This window comes from Candoia aspera, chromosome 2 (genome assembly GCF_035149785.1).
Source record: "Candoia aspera isolate rCanAsp1 chromosome 2, rCanAsp1.hap2, whole genome shotgun sequence".
Lineage (NCBI taxonomy): Eukaryota > Metazoa > Chordata > Lepidosauria > Squamata > Boidae > Candoia > Candoia aspera.
The window spans coordinates 13,113,439-13,131,715 of record NC_086154.1 but is presented as its reverse complement, the minus strand read 5'-3'; the positions used below and the strand labels follow the sequence as shown (position 1 = coordinate 13,131,715).

General features: G+C 42.9%; 1 protein-coding gene across 1 annotated transcript; it reads right to left on the bottom strand.

Moving 5' to 3' along the window:
- Positions 1–458: 458 nt before the first annotated feature.
- Positions 459–17,545, bottom strand: LOC134489877 (natural cytotoxicity triggering receptor 3-like). The gene is made up of 3 exons (XM_063292749.1): positions 17,506–17,545; positions 2,390–2,773; positions 459–613 (listed from the first exon to the last, which is right to left on the bottom strand). The coding sequence occupies exons 1-3, from the start codon at positions 17,543–17,545 to the stop codon at positions 459–461; spliced, it is 579 nt and encodes a 192-aa protein (XP_063148819.1).
- Positions 17,546–18,277: the final 732 nt, after the last annotated feature.

The window sequence follows — 18,277 nt, the reverse complement described above, 5'->3', positions numbered from 1 at the left end:
TTTGTACGTCTTTGGCAAAATGCACGGAGATGAACACCAAAGCGTAAACGTGAAACCACCACGAAAGCAAAACCTGTGAACTTTTATAAATAAATCCCATAGCTGACAAACTAGACATATTCCCCAAAAGGAAAAAACTGCAAAAAAACCCCACCTTAAAACTAAACTCCAAATATAAACAGATTCACAAAAATAAGAAACACATTTCAAAAATTGACTATCTCTAATGGGAATGTTGGATTGAATTCTGGTAGTATAGCAGTCCCCCACCTGACATGCCCCAGCAACATTTGGGACTGGAACACCCAAGCTGGCTGGGAATCCTGGGACTTGCAGTTCCAACACATCTGGAATGTTTCTTTTTCAGGCAAGAGATGCAGAATTGCTGCCTTTCCTGTACAATTGAGTGCTGAGGAGCTCTGGTTTATTGCTTTATTTACCAAATTTGTTCTGCTCCCCTAGAAAATAGAAGGCCCCAGAGAGCACTTACTTGTCTTCTCATAATATAGACGTGTCACCAGAACAAGGGTGGTCATCCCAAAGGCACAAAGGATGCCACGCAGGAGAAGCCAGAACAGCACCAAGGAGTCATCTAAGGAAGAAGCTTTAGGCACTGCACAAATCCAGACATCAAAGAGAGAATCAGACAACAGGACTACAGACGATGCTTGACAAAAGCAGGGGGGGGGTTTCTGATCTCCCTTTCTGGTTTGCAACCTTAGGGTGGCCCCATCAGTATCATCCAAAAAGAGAAAGTGGGTCACAAAAAAGAAAAAGCACAACTTTGTATTCCATTGTGATAAATTATCATCATCATCATAAATAAATAAATAAATAAATAGGTGTGTATGCTGTCTGTCTGTCTGTCTCTCTCTCTCTCTCTCTATATATATATATATAATTTATTCATGATTATAATTTATAATTTACATTATTTAGTACTGCAATGTTTTATAATGTTATGCAAAGCTATAAACAGTTTTATTATTTTATTGTTGTATTGTTAATGCTTAGTTTAATAAATTAATAATTATATATATTAGATGGATAGATTATATTATATAAGTAATGTACACTAAATTATAAAAAATTGGAATAGCGGGCAGGAGTATTTAGTGTGTTTGTCGCCTGGAGGTGACCAAATATAAAGGTGGGATAAAAATCTAATAATTATAATTATAATTAATTGTATAGAGGGAAGTAAACAACTTCAAAGTCCCTACTCTTTCTAAGATTTTTTTTTTTTAACCTTTAAGCTTGATGTGGCTTTTAAGGGAAAGGTAGAAAGAGTTGATGCAAAAACCATAGGGGAATTTGTTTACGGGTGTCTGGGAAGAGTAGAATGGGTAGATTTTTGACAGATAGAAGAAATGACGAAAAAGCAAAATTCAGGAAGTGTAGTGCAGTTTGATGCCGGGCAGGCAGTGTGCATACTGGTTTTTGCTCTTCAACAATTCACTGACACATGTATGGCTGTTAGAAAAAAAACTGATTTGGATTTTTAAGGCCATATACATTGAAGCCTGAAATATGAGAAAGGTGCTGTGTTCACACACATTCAGGAGCACTTTTTCTGAATCATTTTCAAAATGTGTACAGTCTTAGAATCACACTTTTGCTGCTCCCACTGACCCCTGTTGGAAAATTATGGGGAACAATTTCCAGTTTTGTTTGCACCCAGCCTGCTCCCAGTCTATCTGATCAGAGCAAGTATAAAGGCCACTCAATTCAGTTAGCAAAAAAAAAAAAATAGCTTGATGCTTATTTATTAAACATCAGCAAACAACAAAACCAGTTCACTGGCAAAAAGAGGGAGAGAGAGACATGAACAGACAAAAGATAAAAAGGGCAAAGGAGGTAATGCCAAAATTTAATATAAATTTAATAAGTAAATAAATAAATCTAAAATTAGCTATATATCTACTGCTATATATCAGTAGATCACAGAATTTTCCTGAGCCACTGGAAACAAGACTGCGGGCAATTAGCATGGACAATCCCAAAGGGAGCAATTTGATTATTCCAGCTTTGACCCTCTTATGTATGTAATGGCAGCAGAATAGGGTTCACCTGGAAAGTAGGACACCAGGTGATCCCTTTGCACCATTTGGAAGCAATTTGGTTGATGGGGATGATGCATCCAACAGCCCTGAGCTAGAATAGAACACAATCAGACTGAAAGTGTTTGATATGTAGAAGGAAAAGGCAAAGTTTGCCATTTAAACATTTTCATCTAATAATGTTTTCAACCCAACCTGGAAATTAAAGAAGAGGAGAAACAGCAAGGAGGGAAAAAAAATATTCCCACCCTATTGATAACTTTGTGGTTAATGTGGGTGCCACGCAAGCTAATCAAACCTTCATTTTTCAGTGAAAGAAATCTATTTACCTGGCTGGGGTTGTGTTTTAATGACTCGAAGCTCCGTCCCACTCCCAAAGGTGTCAAGAAGTCCAGGTATGTTCACCACACATTGATAGATTCCTGAGTCGTAATGCCTCAACTCCCGTATCTCTATATTGGCTCTTTTCTTCAATATGAAGTCCAGGTCTGTGGTAAGCTTCACTCTTCCCTTAAATTCCCCAGTGGTGTTTCTGACCTCCACTTTCTGATCTTTAAGCCACCAGTAGCTGCCAACTTTGGGCGTGGATTTGGAGTCAAAGGAACAGTTTAAGGTAACGGAGCCACCTTCAGTGCCTTCAGCAGACCTGGGCTGAAAGACCACGAGATCCTGGGTGCAAGCTACTATAAGAATAATAGTACAAGTACTATGAGCTAAGAGTGGCCATCCAGCTTTGTGCAACAAATATACATCTATTCTATCTATCTATCTATCTATCTATCTATCTATCTATCTATCTATCTATCTATCACCTATCTATCTGATTAAAAAAACTAATACCAACTAATATAAAGTAAGAAAAATAAAAGGGAAGGGAAGAAATCAAAGAGAAAGCTAAAAATGCAAGAAAACAAAAAAAAGGAAAAAATAGGAATGAAAGAAAAAAAGATATAAAGAAGTAGCTTCCAATTTTCTTTACAGCAGTTGTAAGTTTACCTCTTCCTCTATCGTTACAACACACCTCTGTTCTTTCTATAATCCATTCTATCCAATCATCAAAGCCATAAGTCCAAGGTTCATTTTTTTCTGCTTCACGCAAAAAGTCTATAAGGGTTTTCCAGTCAGCAGTAAATGTAGATATTGTCTTGTCTCTGATCAGAGATGTCAACTTGGCCATCTCAGCAAGGTCCATCATTTTCAACAACCGTTCCTCCATTGTGGGTAGTGCCGAATCTTTCCATCTTTGAGCATACAATAATCTTGCTGCAGTTATCATGTACAAAAACAAAGTTTCATGACTACAACTATTCAATCTTTATTAAATTTATTTCCTGCCTTTCATTCAGGAGCTCAAGGTACTATACATAGCACTTCTGCCCCCTAATTTTCCCTACAACAAAAGCCCTATGAGATAGATTAAGCAGAGAAAGAATAAGAGGGAAAGATGCCTGGTGAGCTTCTAACACAGTGTTTCTCAATCTCAGCAGCTTGAAGATGTGTGGACTTCAACTCCCAGAATTCTTCAGCCAGCCACAGTATAGCCTTAAAATCAAATGTTGTCCGGCTTTTGTTACTGTATCCCTGTAAAGTCTCTGTAAAGTCCACCAAGTGTCAGGTGGAACCCAAAGGAGGCCTTCTATATGTACTTTCAACAACTTCAAAATTCTTAGTAGTCAAGCTAATTAACCATCCCATGTAGAATTTATAACCTAGCTTTATCATGAAGTCTGCTAACATTATTAGCCTGAAAAGAAACCTACCCTGCTAAGATTCTACTTACTTGTTTTGCGAGAACTACAGTATACTCTGAGAAGGTGTAAAGGGATGTGGGAATGACCTCAGGAGACAGGAAGAAGAGCCGCAGCCTAGACAACGGTCTGATAAGAGACATCTGAGTCCAAAGGAGGGGTGGGGGTGGAGAAAGCATCTCAGAAGGGACCCTCCCTAGTTCTCTGGACAGTAAAGGCAGGGGAGGGGGGAAGTGCTTTAGACTTGCAAGATTCTGTTGCTGTGACCTTACAGTAAAGGTAGTGTTAGTACTCAGGATTTTGGTTTCCTGTCTGGACTACCTCAGAGACAGGAAGGGTTACCAGATGTCTCTGTTTACAGAGACATGACTGGCTGGGGAATTCTGGGAGTTGAAGTCCACACATCTTCAAGTTGCCAAAGTTGAGAACACATGGTTCTAACACATGGTTGGACCTGAGTCTTCCTGCTACTAAATCAGCATCTTTCACCACTAGACCACATTAGCTCTTGGGCTGAGAGGGAGAGACTGGTCCAAAGCACCCCCAGGTAGAACCCTACCTGATATCTGAACCAGCAAAGGAGGACATTTATTTAGACCTACATGTGTAGGAAATTTCTTTTTCCAGCATCAGAAAGACTGTTTTTTTTAGTTGCAATATTTTTCCAACAAATCTTTATTTTCAAGAAGAACTTGTGCTAGCAAGTTCTTCTATAGAATCAGCAATGACACGCTTTCCCAATTTCACCATAGGAGCGTATGAGGGGTCATATGATCTACAGCAATCATAGTTTTGAAGGAGCTGAATTGAATCCAATGGCTGGAATCAGGAAATGAACCAAATAATGTAAATCTAGGCTGTCGAGTCTGTCAACAGACCAGGGAAAGAAAGAAGCAGACAATTTACAAGGTCACAAAACGCAAACGTTTGAATGACTACTGCTGTGAAAGCAGTCCAAAATTATTTAAAAACAAGACATTCAAAAAGCCAGACAACATTTGATTTTAAGGCTAGGACTGCCGGATGGAGGACATGAGGACAAAATGGAGGGCATGTCCTCCTTTTGCTGGACATCTGGTAACCCTTCCTGTCTCCGAGGTAGTCCAGACAGGAAACCAAAATCCTGAGTACTAACACTACCTTTACTGTAAGGTCACAGTAACAAAATCTTGCAAGTCTGAAAGCACTTCCCCCCTCCCCTGCCTTTACTGTCCAGAGAACTAGGGAAGGTCCCTTTTGAGATGTTTTCTCCACCCGCATCCCTCTTTGGACTCAGATGTCTCTTATCAGACCATTGTCTAGGCTGTGGCTCTTCCTCCTGTCTCCCGAGGTCATTCCCACAGCCCATTATTGTAATGGTTGCCTATTCTAAAACACTATCAGACTCATGAGCAGGAATTCAAAGATATCTGATTTATTAAAGAATAGTATGCAGGATCACAAAGAAAGCTGAGAATGATAAAAACGTGCCAAATGCAAACTAAAAACCCTCGGTGTAAATGAGATCCCTCCCCCCGTAGAATCTTCCCAAGTTCACAATCCCAGGTGCTCCTAACGGTTTCTGATGGTCTGCAGGAAAAGTACTTGAACAGAGAACATAACCCAAACACGTCCCATTGTAATGAACACAGATACAGAGCTTGGTACAAGGTTTCACAGCAGCTCCCTCCCAAATAGAAACGCGCATCAGCGCCATGGCATGTGAAACGTTACGATGTATACTATACATTGAAACAGTGAACATGACATACTGCCCCCCCAAAAGAAAGAAAACACTAAGCAGCAGGCTTCAAAGGGTAAGCAAGGTGGAAATGGTGAACTAAATCAGGAGCATTAACATGGCAAGCAGACACCCATTCAGGATGAGGAAAGTGTTTCCATCGGACCAGATACTGGAGGGTGCCTCGAAGCTTGCGAGAATCAACGACCTCCTTGACCTCAAAGTGCTGTTGGCCGTCAATCATGATCGGAGCAGGAGGAGGAGGTTGGGGATGCCAGCGGGAGGAGCGGTGGACAGGCTTGAGCAAGCTGCAATGGAAAACAGGGTCCAAGCGTTTCAAATTGTGAGGCAGGTCCAATTTAACAGTAACTGGATTGATAAGCCCAACAATAGGGAAAGGACCAATGAACTTGGGAGCAAGCTTTTTAGAGGGTTGTGGTGACTTGATAAATTTGGTAGATAGATACACCTGATCCCCAATTTTGAGGTCATGTTGCAAGGAACGATGCTTATCGGCTTGAAACTTGTAAGCAGCCTGGGCATCAGCCAAGGCTTGTTGAATCACCGGCCAGGAATCAGCCAGCTTAACAGCCCAGTCAGAAGCAGAACATGTTTGGGAAGGGGGTTGTGGCAGTTCAGGGATGGGAACAAAGTCGTGACCAGAAACCACACAAAAAGGGGTTTGCCCGGTACTTTGATGGACAGCTTTGTTGTAAGCCACTTCAGCAAAAGGGAGTAACTCCACCCAATCGTCCTGATGGTAGTTAATGTATGCTCTAAGAAATTGTTCAAGAGTGGAGTTCAAAATCTCAGTAGAACCATCAGTCTCAGGATGGGAAGACATGGATAGCACTTGTTTGGTGCCAATCAATTTTTAAAATGATTTCCAAAACTGGGAAGTAAACTGTGTCCCGTGGTCACTGACCAAACGGGAGGGGCTACTGTGGAGGTGGTAGATGTGGATGAGAAATAAGCGCGCCAGTTGCGGGGCTGACCAGATGGATGCACATGGAATGAAATGTGCTTGTTTGGAAAAAAAATCTTTTACAACCCAAATCACAGTTTTCTTCTGACTGGGAGGAAGATCCACAATAAAATCCATAGAACTCTCGTCCCAGGGATGGGACGGGCTGGCCACGGGCTGTAGAAGCCCCTGTGGTTTCCCCCATTTACGTTTTGACATTGCACAAACAGGACAGGAAGCCACATAGTCTTTTACATCGCGTCTCAAGGTAGCCCACCAGAATTGACGATGAACCAAATGTAATGTTTTGACAAAACCAAAGTGCCCAGCAAGTTTATCATGGGAATGCTGTAAAATCTCAGCTCTTAAACTTTCGGGTACATAAAGGCGGTGTTCCACCCATGCCAGAACATTTTCAAAAGAAACAATGTCTTTATTAGCTAGCAACCAAGTGTCAGATTTCAGCCCCTGGAGAAAGTCCTTCTGTAACCGACAAGGAACTTGCACCTTCTGCTTCCCAGACTGGGCTGGGGGCAGGGTTGCTTGCGCACAGGTCTGGTTCCAAGTGACAGCAACCAAACCCAGTTGTGGTTCAGTGAGAACAGTCCCAACCACATCTGCCCCCTGGTCAAGGTCCTGAGGTAAACGTGACAAAGCATCGGCCAGAAAGTTTTTCTTTCCTGGGATAAATTTTAACTGGAAGTTGAAACGACTGAAAAACTGAGCCCAGAGAATTTGTTTAGGACTGAGACGCCGGGGGGTGCAGAGGGCTTCCAAATGCCTGTGATCGGTCCAAACCTCGAAAGGGCATTTAGCGCCTTCAAGGAGGTGACGCCAGGCTTCCAAAGCGGCTTTTACAGCAAACGCCTCCTTTTCCCAAACATGCCACTGGCGTTCGGTTTCAGAAAATTTTCTGGACAGATAAGCACAGGGTTTTAAGTGATTTTCAGAATCTCTCTGTAACAATATAGCCCCAACTGAGGAGTCAGAAACATCAACTTGGACCACAAAGGGGCACTCAGGATCAGGGTGCTGTAGAATAGGCTCAGCAGTGAAAAGGGGTTTTGATTTCTCAAATGCTGCCTGGCATTCAGGCGTCCAACTCAACACTGCCCCAGGGTTTTTTACTTTGCGTGTCTCCCGCAAGCCCTTGGTATGGAGTAAATCAGTGAGGGGCAAAGCAATCTCAGCGAACTCCTGGATAAATTGGCGATAGTAATTACTGAACCCGAGGAAACTTTGCAATTGCCTCCAGGTGCGTGGACATTCCCAACTTAAAATCGCCTGAATTTTTGCAGGGTCCATTTCAATGCCCTTGTCAGACACCCTATAGCCCAGATAGTCAAGTTGGGTCTTGTGGAATTCACATTTGGAAAGTTTGGCATAGAGTTTGGCATTTCTAAGCTTGCATAACACCTGTTTGAGGAGGCGTTCGTGTTCCTCCTCAGTTTCAGTGTAATGAGAACATCATCTAAGTAAATGAAGACCCCTTTAAACAAATGATCATGTAATACTTCATTAATCAATTGCATGAAGACTCTGGGCACCCTTGCCAACCCAAATGGGAGGACTTTGTACTGAAATGAACCCAGTGGGCAGTTAAAAGCAGTTTTCCACTCATCCCCAGCTTGTATGTGGATGCGGAAATAGGCTTCACGAAGATCGAGCTTGGAGAGAATCTTGCCCTTAGACAAATGAGCTAATATGTCCATCATGAGCGGAAGAGGGAACTTGTTGAAAATTGAGATGGAATTTAACCCTCGATAGTCCATACAGAGTCGAAGCGTGCCATCTTTCTTTTCCCGGAATAGCACAGGGGCCCCAACTGGGGAATTTGCAGGTTCAATAAACCCCCTTGACAGATTTTTTCAATAAAGTCCTGTAATGCCTCAAACTCCTTCTGAGTCATTGGATAAATTTTTGGCTTGGGCAATTGAGCATTGGGAACCAACTCTATCGCACAGTCAGTTTTCCAATGGGGGGGTAGCTGATCTGCTTCCATCTCCCCAAATACGTCTGCAAATTCTTGGTATTGAGCAGGCAAGCCTTCTAAATGTGGCAAGTTAGGGCGCGGCATGGCGGCCGCAGCCCTTCCAACCCCCGCACGTGCAGGTCTCTCCGCTGTAGGAGCTTGGTAAAACCCATCTTTAAAAGTCACAGTTCTGTGTTCCCAGTTTATATATGGGCTTCGATAGATCAACCAGGGGATCCCCAGAATTACCAAGGGATTGCCAACAGGTGCTACTACGAATTTTAAAGTCTCACGGTGGCTGCCCATTTGCATTGCGACAGTTCCAGTGAAATGGGGTGCCGCCGCCCCCCCCCCCACCGTTGAACCATCCAACTGTGTGAAGATCAAAGGCTGCTGGAGGGGGAGGCTAGGCAGGTCCAAAGCAGCAACCAGATCAGGGTGAATTAAACACCTGGAACACCCAGAGTCAACCAAAGCCCAGACCTTTGTAGTTTTTGTGCGGGGGCCCAATTTCACTTTTACTGCTAAAGTGGGACAGTCAGCACTCACCATAGCATCCTTGTGCTCATCCTCCTCCACCTGCCCGCAGGCGCTCTTCATGGCAGGTGGCTGGCGTTTCCCGCCGGCTCCTTAGAGTCAACTTCAGCCTCTCCCGAGAAGTAGAATACTTCCTCAGTGTCGGCTGCACCCTTGGCTGCTGTCATCCACCACGAGGGGGGGGCAATTTGGCCAGTGGCTTGCCCGCTCAATCTCCAGCCTTGGCTTTTGAGCAATCAGCTGCTTGACACTGACCCCTCGCGTAGCACCGATCTCTCTCCTCATCCCAGGCTCTATAGCCTGGCCGGGCAGCAGCCGCAGCACTTTGGGGTCCCCTCATGGTGGCTGGTGGTTTTTCAGGTCTTCTAGAGTGCATGAAGGTATGCTGAGCATGCTCAGCCTTGCCTGCCAGACAGATCCATTCGTACAATGACTCTGGGTCGTCCCTACACAACGCCCACCATAGGACATCCCGGTTGAGTCCCTCTTTAAACCGTTCTATTAAGGTTGACTGAGACCAGTCGGGGATTTTCCCAGCTAGAGCCTTAAATTCCAGGGTGTAATCAGCTACAGACAGTTGGCCCTGGGTAAGATCCTTCAGTGCCTTCTTAGCTCTTGCCTTGGCCAGAGGATCCTCAAAATGCAGCTTTAACACCCACATGAAGTCCTCGAAATAATCAAGTGCAGGGGAGTCAGCCTCATTTAATTGAACATACCAGTCAGCCGCTCGACCCTTCAACTTGGTGGTAATGGCAGTTATCTTAGCCTCTTTGGAAGGGAAGTATGCTCCAAACTGCCTCATGTAACTTTTAGCATTAGTTAGGAAGAAAGATAACTTGGTTGGATCCCCATCAAATTTGACAGAAAAGTCTCTCACCCCCACTCCTGTTGGAGCAGAATCTGCAGCTGCTTGAGTGGTTGGGCCCCAGGTTACAGTAGCTCTCCCTCTTCGGGGTGGGGACACTGGTGGTTGAGCCCTGCAGGGTGGAGATTCATCCCAGAGCCGTCTCTGGCCCCGCTCCACCAGTGGTCCAGATGGGAGGATGGGGGATGGTTGCGTGAAGCTGGGATCTCCTCCGCGCCTCCCCTGCCCCCCCAATGACAGAGACAGGTTTCTTAGCATGTACTCCATCGATTCTATTTTGGCCTCCATCACTCTTAGCCTTTCAGGGGTTTGAGATTCCTCCCTCCCTCGTTTGTTAGGCTGTCTCTCTGTTGATACCGTGGTAGATTCTACATCTGGGGTCAGCGGGAATCGGTACTTCCAGGACGCCTGGGACGTCCCTGGCTGGCGTTCTCCCATTTCATCCCAGGTGAACAACTCTGCGGGCGATTCACTGGGTGCCGGTTGCTCTGGTTCTCCCCCATCATCAGATTCCTCTACTTCAGGACTGGAACTCGATTCCTCCTGGAAATCTGCAGGTTCTGGGGTGAGGCTCAGTTCTCCACTCTTGACCGTCAACTCAGGCATCAAGCTAGCTGTCTCCTCAAGTCCCCTGATCGTGAGTTTGGACTCGGCCATCGTTAACTATTTTCCCTCACAAGAAACTAATCTTGGTAGGAGCTAATGGTACAACTTTGGTGATTCTCAGCTTTATGTAATGGTTGCCTATTCTAAAACACTATCAGACTCATGAGCAGGAATTCAAAGATATCTGATTTATTAAAGAATAGTATGCAGGATCACAGAGAAAGCTGAGAATGATAAAAACGCGCCAAATGAAAACTAAAAACCCTCGGTGTAAATGAGTTCCCTCCCCCCGTAGAATCTTCCCAAGTTCACAATCCCAGGTGCTCCTAACAGTCTCTGGTGGTCTGCGGGAAAAGTACTTGAACAGAGCACATAACCCAAACACATTCCATTGAAATGAACACAGATTCAGAGCTTGGTACAAGGTTTCACAGCAGCTCTGTCCCAAGCAGAAACGCAAGTCAGTGCCATGGCATGTGAAACGTTACGATGTATAAACTACATTGAATCAGTGAACATGACAATTATACCTTCTCAGAGTGTAGTTCTTGAAAAAAGAGTAAGTAGAATCTTAGCAGGGTAGGTTTCTTTTCAGGCTAATAATGTTAGCAGACTGAATGATAAAGCTAGGTTATAAATTCTACATGGGATGGTTAATTAGCTTGACTACTAAGAATTTTGAAGTTGTTGAAAGTACATATAGAAGGCCTCCTTTGGGTTCCACCTGACACTTGGTGGACTTTACAGAGACATCCATGTAGTTTTCTTGGCAATATAATATAATATAATATTTATATAGATAATAATCCCTGAGATGCCAATGCTTTGTAGGATTTACAGTACAGAAATCATTTGAAATATTTGCTTAGAGATGATATGCCTGATTGAAATGTGGAGCACATCATGAAAATAGAATCCAAGCTCTAGAGAAGAACACCGGAGGCATCTACAGGATCGAAGGCTTTTGTCAAAATGATGAAACCAGCATTGCAGCATCACAACACATGCTCCGCCTCTTTTGTATGTGCATGCAATATCACAACACTTACTCAACAGCAGCAGAGCTTCTGTCACGACACTGGGCTGTCATTTGCCTCTCCCCACCCACCCCAACTGCTTCCCGCACTGACGCCTCTGCAAAATACATTCCAAGGCATTGGGAGGTACTAAGATGACCTCCCTCAAATCCAAGGCCATTTCTGCAGAATGAAGCTTAGGATATTGAATTTCTTATGCAATTTATCTCATTTTAGGGATAAATGCGTTATTCATAGTAAAATAAAACTTTTTAAACAACACTGAGAATATTAAACCAATACGGTACAACCAGTTGGCCTATCCAAATATTTGTTAATATATTAAGTTTTAAACTCCTTTACTAACTGTTGAACATTATTCCTAAAATTGGGGATTTCTCTGTTTAGGAAGAATGTTGGATCTATTATGCCTCCATTGCTGCAAAGGGTTATATGTCCTTGGGAAGATATTTGTACACCAGATACCCAAGGCTGACTTGGCCAAAATTGAACTGTATTATCTTCTAAATATATACAACTGTTTGCTGGTTTTTATTTCATGTTTTCTTTTTGTATTGTATATATTTAGGTTTCTTTTGTTGTATTAAAGCCCTATATTCAATGTTTTGAAATGATACCAAATCTCACTCCTCATCTAGCTGTTTCTCAGTCTTGGACTTGAGTGAGAAAGCATTTCAGCCAACTTCTCTATTCCATACAGCACATTGAGGAAATTCTCTTGAAATACTCGGAAAAAGTCACGTAGGATGAACTGCTACTGACGTAAAATGTTGCCACACCAGCTGGAAATATTGGTATGGCCGGTTAGAAATCATTCATTTATGTTTGTTTATTATTCAGTATGACCAGGGAGATCCATGTTCTAGCAACTTCTGATAGAATGGCTACAGAACAATACATCTGGGACTGCCCTTGAAATGGAAGTTGGGTTGGACATTTTAATCACTCTAAAAGAGGACTTGCTTTTTGGACTTGCCCCTGCAACTTTTGGGACAGTCTCTTTCACTGCACATGACAGGGGCCTAATTTGGGAACCCACTAGGTAAAATGTCAAGTGTGAACAGCAGTCTTCCGAAAAGTTTGTGGCTGCCCGATGCAACTACTTCAATCTAGTTGATGGCATGGCCAGCTGTCTTTGAAGCTGATGTATGATTTGGTCCTGAATGTGCTACCTCTCAAAGTTTAATAGTAACATTGACACTGTGCTTTTAACAAAGTTATTTATTTGTTGAATTATAGGTCATTAAACATAATTGCACAGCTGAAACCCCTGCAGGAACAATGGCTCCAATACAAGAATGTATAAACCACAATATCAGTTTTGAATGGCGCACAGTGTTAATCTTAAATACATTCCTTCAACGTTTCTGGGATAAACAAAGGAACATCGTCAAAGATATACTGATTTTGATCTTAAAGTAAATAACAAGAATTATTGTCAGGTCAAAACTACAGGGGCATATAATCCATTAAGCAGGAAGAAAATGTAGCTCTTGGGACTGTATAAATAAAGCATCCCAACATGTAATGATAATTTCTTGGACAGGCAATTAATTAGCAGATTGTAGGGACATCCATCCATATATATAGAAGGCCGTTTAAATAAAATGAGAGCTGTAAAAGCCATAAGGAGGACCATTTTCAACCAGTCTTCCTTATGGTTTTAAATCATAAAAACAACTTTTCATAACATGGGTTTCTTTTCATCAAAGTTAGATACAGCGATAAAAAATAAAGAATGAATACCTTCTCATTTTTCTATATTTTGACTTTAGGTAGACAAAATAGCACTACTCACAGAAGTAGATTAGGGAAGTGAATAATTGCAACCACAACGTGGGAGAGCTAAACACAGGAGTCCTTAGAAGACATCTGAAAGATGGCAAGATTGGTGTCTTGGATGGGGGGGTGTATATGTGGACGAGGCATATACAAAAAGGGCAGGGCTTAGATTGCAACACCACTCCTGCCATCTTGCAGATTTTGACCTCCTCTGCTGATTCAACTGGACTTTGGCTTTATTTTATTTTATTATTTTATTTTATTTTATTTTATTTTGACTTATGCACCATAACCTTGAGCTTACAAACAGCGATAAAAACAAAAAAGAAAACTATCACAAAAATTCCTGGCATCCCCAAACACAACACATTCCTACACATCTACAAACAATTTTACTGGGCTCCAGTCTCACTCTACCCCCAAGCCTTGTGGGAAGAGCCAGCTCTTCAAGGCCTTCCAGAAAGCACAGCGGGTGGGGTCCTTCTGGATGTCATGGGGAGGGTGTTCCAAATGGTGGGGACTGCTACTGAGAAGACACCTTGGTCCCACCAGATGGCAACATGTAAGGGAAGGGACCTGGAGCACACCCACCCTATGTGATTTGGTGGAATGGGCAGATACCCTCAGACAGAAGTGGTCCCACAGATAACCTGGCCTGTGTCATTCAGGACTTTAGAGGTGATAACCAGCACCTTGAATTGCACCCAGAAAGAAATTTGAATATTGGAGATCATGGGAAGCAAACTGGAATTCAGGAACTGGGTAAAATGGCAAGGCTGTATTGGTGAGCAACCATACTTTGTGGTATAACCTTCTGTTGCATATCCTACTTGTCCTCTTGAAAAACTTTACCCACTTGGGAGCCTGCCCCAAGAGTTTGACTTCAATCCGCTTTATCCCTAACCTGTATGGCCCTGGTTGGGTCTGATGAGGATTGATATTCTGCACATCTGGATCGGTCCACAGATTAGGAAGGGCTGTAGTCATAACTGACTATGCCTGGCCAAATTTTTACACATCTCACTGCCATGTTTTCCCCTCTTGTTTAAGGTAAATCAAAAATATATTACTGACATCTGCTTACATATTCTGGTTGCCCGTTTGCAATGAGTCTTTCTTCTGTTAACAAACCTGTCTTGCTAGGCGCCATATATCCATATACAGCGAAGAATTTCATGGCACCTTTTAGACTAAGAGATTAACTGTGGTGTTAGCTTCTATCCATGGAGCAGAGTCTCCTCTGTCACACACAAGAGGGTTTACAACTGCCACAATGGAGGAATGCCTGGTGAAGGCGATGGAACTTGTGGAGATGGCTAAACTAACTTTTTTGATTAGAGAAAAAACAATGTCCACATTTATGGCTGACTGGAAACTCCTTATAGCAGAGTTTCCCAACCTTGGCAACTTAAAGATGTGTGGACTTCAACTCCCAGAATTCCTCAGCCCGCTTGCCTATTCTAGAGGCTGCTGCTTGTTGGCTCAAGAATTCTGGGAGTTGAAGTCCGCACATCTTCAAGTCGCCAAGGTTGAGAAACATTGCCTTACTGACTTTTTTCATGAAACAGGAATGAATGCACTTATGATTTATGGTTTTGATGATTAGGGAAAAAAACCTGGATAATAGAAAAAAGGGAACTTCTTAATTTTTTGTAAGAATTGATTTCATAATTGTACTTATATTTGCTGCCAAAGAAATCAGAAGATTCTTCTTTTTATTTCTTTTTATTCTTTCTTTCTGCACGTTTTTCTTCTTTCTTTCTTTCTTTCTTTCTTTCTTTCTTTCTTTCTTTCTTTCTTTCTTTCTTTCTTTGCTTCTTTGCTTCTTTGCTTCTTTATTACTTTGTGTTAGTTTTTATGTTCTTTGCAAAGGTTTTAATAAAATTTACAAAAAAGAGAGCGAACAAGTTTACGATTGCCAAAAGTTTACAATTGTAGAGGCCATTCTATAAAACTATTTGTTGGTTTTAGGAAATAATTGGGCAAAGCAATCAATAGGCAATATTGGCAGTCATTCCTGAGACATAATAATAGCTAACTGTAAGTTCTAAGTCCGTACAAACTCTGCTTTTTCTATTTTATCACTCTGACTTCTCTTTCCCTGACACTGGGCACTGATCTCTCTTAGCGCCCAGAAAAAAATATGAGAAAAAATAGATTTTATATATTTACTAAATGCTATTTGTAGCCCACCCTGAATCAGAGGATCTCGGGGTAATGCACCACAAATCACAATAAAACAGCTGATAAAATCCAAAAAGAACATTCCTATTTATTTATTTTATTTATTTAAATGTATTAGCCACCCAACCCCAATGGACTCCAATGACAATGGGCCCCCACTCTCAACTAAGGCCAAAGGAATAGTATGGTCTTCTCCTGCTTGTGAAAATGCAAGAAGGAATGGGAGTGAAAATACATCCAGGGGAGAAGTCCCAGAGGGTGGGTGTCCTGTCAGCTAGTCCACACACGCCTCTACTTCGTAAGGGGGCAGATTCTCAACAGGGCATCTAGATCAGTGTTTTTCAGCATGCTTGCTGGGGAATTCTGGGAGTTGAAGTCCACACACACTGATCCACCAGCCAAAACTGGCAAAGCCGCCCCCCCCCCCACACCAACCATAGTTTCCCACTCCTGGTCTAGCAGGAACCCCAAGGCCAGAGGGATCCCCAAGTTGTGAACTAGCTCCTCCTGGGGAGAGTCACATCTAATGTACATTGAAGCTGTATGAGGTAATTTTGTGCACATGAAATGGGAATTGATCAAGGGTTGGTCAACAGCCTTGGGGAACTATAGGTAGTCCTTGCTTAATGACACAACTGGGACTGGCAACTCCCTTGCTAAGCAACATGGTCATTAAGCGAGGCATCACGTGACCACAACAGACTTATGACCTCACTTCCACCACGGTGGTTAAGCAAACACCTGCGATTGTTGAGTGAGACATCACATGACTGCGACTTCTGATTTCACTGCTGGCTTCTCTGTTAGCTCTGCTTGTTGGAAACCGGCTGTGAAACGCGCAAATGGCGGTCACAGGGCTGCAGGACACTGTGAAGGTCATAAGTGCAAGGACCGGTCATCAAGTTACTTTTTCAGGGCCGTCGTAACTTCAAATGGTTGCTAGACAGCGCAGGCATTAAGCAAGGCCTACCTGTTCTAGGGTTTCTAAGAGCCCTGGGCAAAGCACCTCTCTCCCCCTCCAGAGGAGATCATGGAGAGGGCCTGATGTGCCCAGACCCACTGCTTTTATGGGTGATCTGTACTGCACAGCAGATAACTTCATACAATGGAAAGAATGTGCCAAGACAGGGGCACTAAAGTTAGGAGTATAACTTTTATAAGGGCCTATTCTGGAGGTTGCTGCTTATGAGAAAGCAAAATAAAGATAAGCTTTTAGGTTATAAAAAGAGGGTAGGAATGCCTGACTCACTTCAGCCGTTCACCAGCAGAAAGCCTGTGGCACGCGGTCTTCTGTTACAGAGGGAGAGCAAATCGGGTAAACATCTGAACAGCACAGAGCTGAGAGAGGAAAGGTCTAAGGATATCCTGCCTGACCAGCAGGAGGCAGGCTATGCAGACATGTCCACAGGGGGTGGGTCAAAAAAGTCAGAATGGCGGCCAGAACCAAACAGTCAAAGCCCTACCCCCTTTTTATACGCATCACAGACCCTTTAAAAATGTCTGTGAAAGAAAATCTTTGAATCTTCTCTGATGTCCTATTGGCTTCTCACTAATTTATTACACTAATTTACTGTCTCAGCTTACCTACCCAGAGCCTAACCAAACAATTCCTTTCGTTCCTAACGCATGGATGTCTTTTCCATCATTTAATTTTCCATCATCTAGGAGTCAATAAATGATTATTTGTTATTTGATTTATAGCTCACTTTTTTGCTCAAGCAGGGACTGAAGGAACAAGCAATGATCAAAATGCAAGGTGATGGTAAACTTGGGAGAAGTTTTTGGGGATCATACTGAAAAGTTTGGGAGATCTTGAGTGGCCCGAAAGCCTCAATGCCCAGCAGCCTTTGCCAGGTGATTGATTGATTGATTTGATTTATATAGCTGCCCATCTCACTGTTACCTGACTCTAGACAGCTTACAATAAAACAAAATACATAAAATACACAATATAAAAAACAAAAATTAAAGACCTAGCAGCTGGGCATGTTCTAACCAATCATCCACACAACCAGGAGATGGACACTGACCCAACTCTAACTTGGTGCTCTCCTGAATGGCCACGGCCATACTGACTGACCGGGAATTTCAGGTGAGGGGGTGCTGTAATCCCAACTCATCTGCAAGGCACCAGGATTTGGCCTGACAGATTCCAGTTGCTGACCTAAGGAATATAAGGTGCATTCTACTGAGTTAAACTCTAGATCCATTCAGTTCAATATTGCCTCCATTAAGTGGCAGCAGTTATCTGGAATTTCAAATACAAACTTGTTCGACTTTACCTGCAGAAGGTAGTGAAGAAACCAAGCGATGTATCCACATAAACAGCGTATCCCGCATTCTTTCCCAAATCCCATCCTACCTTAGCCATCCTAAGGTAGCTCTATGTTCTACAACATTCCCGCCTTTCAAGGTGCAACTGTCTACCTGCTATTCACCCCAGAGCAAACCGTGCAATCTGGACCGCAACTGGCCCAGTGAGAGCGCAAAACCACAACAAGCATGAGACTAAGCCAAGCCTTCAATTGCAAATTTTAAACATCCCCACGGGGTGCAAATTTACCTGCCACTATGATTGAAGCAAAGTCCCTTCCATTCTCCAAAGAGTCGAAGCCGAAGTACAATCAAATCCCTTCCCTCAAATCCATCCAACCCTAGAATTGTGGGCTCTTAATTAAATAATGTTTAAAGAACTCTCATGTGTTTAACAGCAGAAAGAAAGCTGGGGGAGAATCTGGTCTCCTCAGCTGGAAAAGTTGTTGCTACTGGATTCTCATCAGTGAAGCAACTGATGGATACAGG

Excerpts from the sequence above, each read along its gene's own strand:
- LOC134489877 (XM_063292749.1), bottom strand. The coding sequence starts at position 17,545 with ATGGCCGTGGCCATTCAGGAGAGCACCAAGTTAGAGTTGG. Across the intron at positions 2,774-17,505 it reads GAGCACCAAGTTAGAGTTGG|CTCATAGTACTTGTACTATT; the intron begins GTCAGTGTCCAT and ends GGCCACTCTTAG. Across the intron at positions 614-2,389 it reads TAAAACACAACCCCAGCCAG|TGCCTAAAGCTTCTTCCTTA; the intron begins GTAAATAGATTT and ends GGATTTGTGCAG.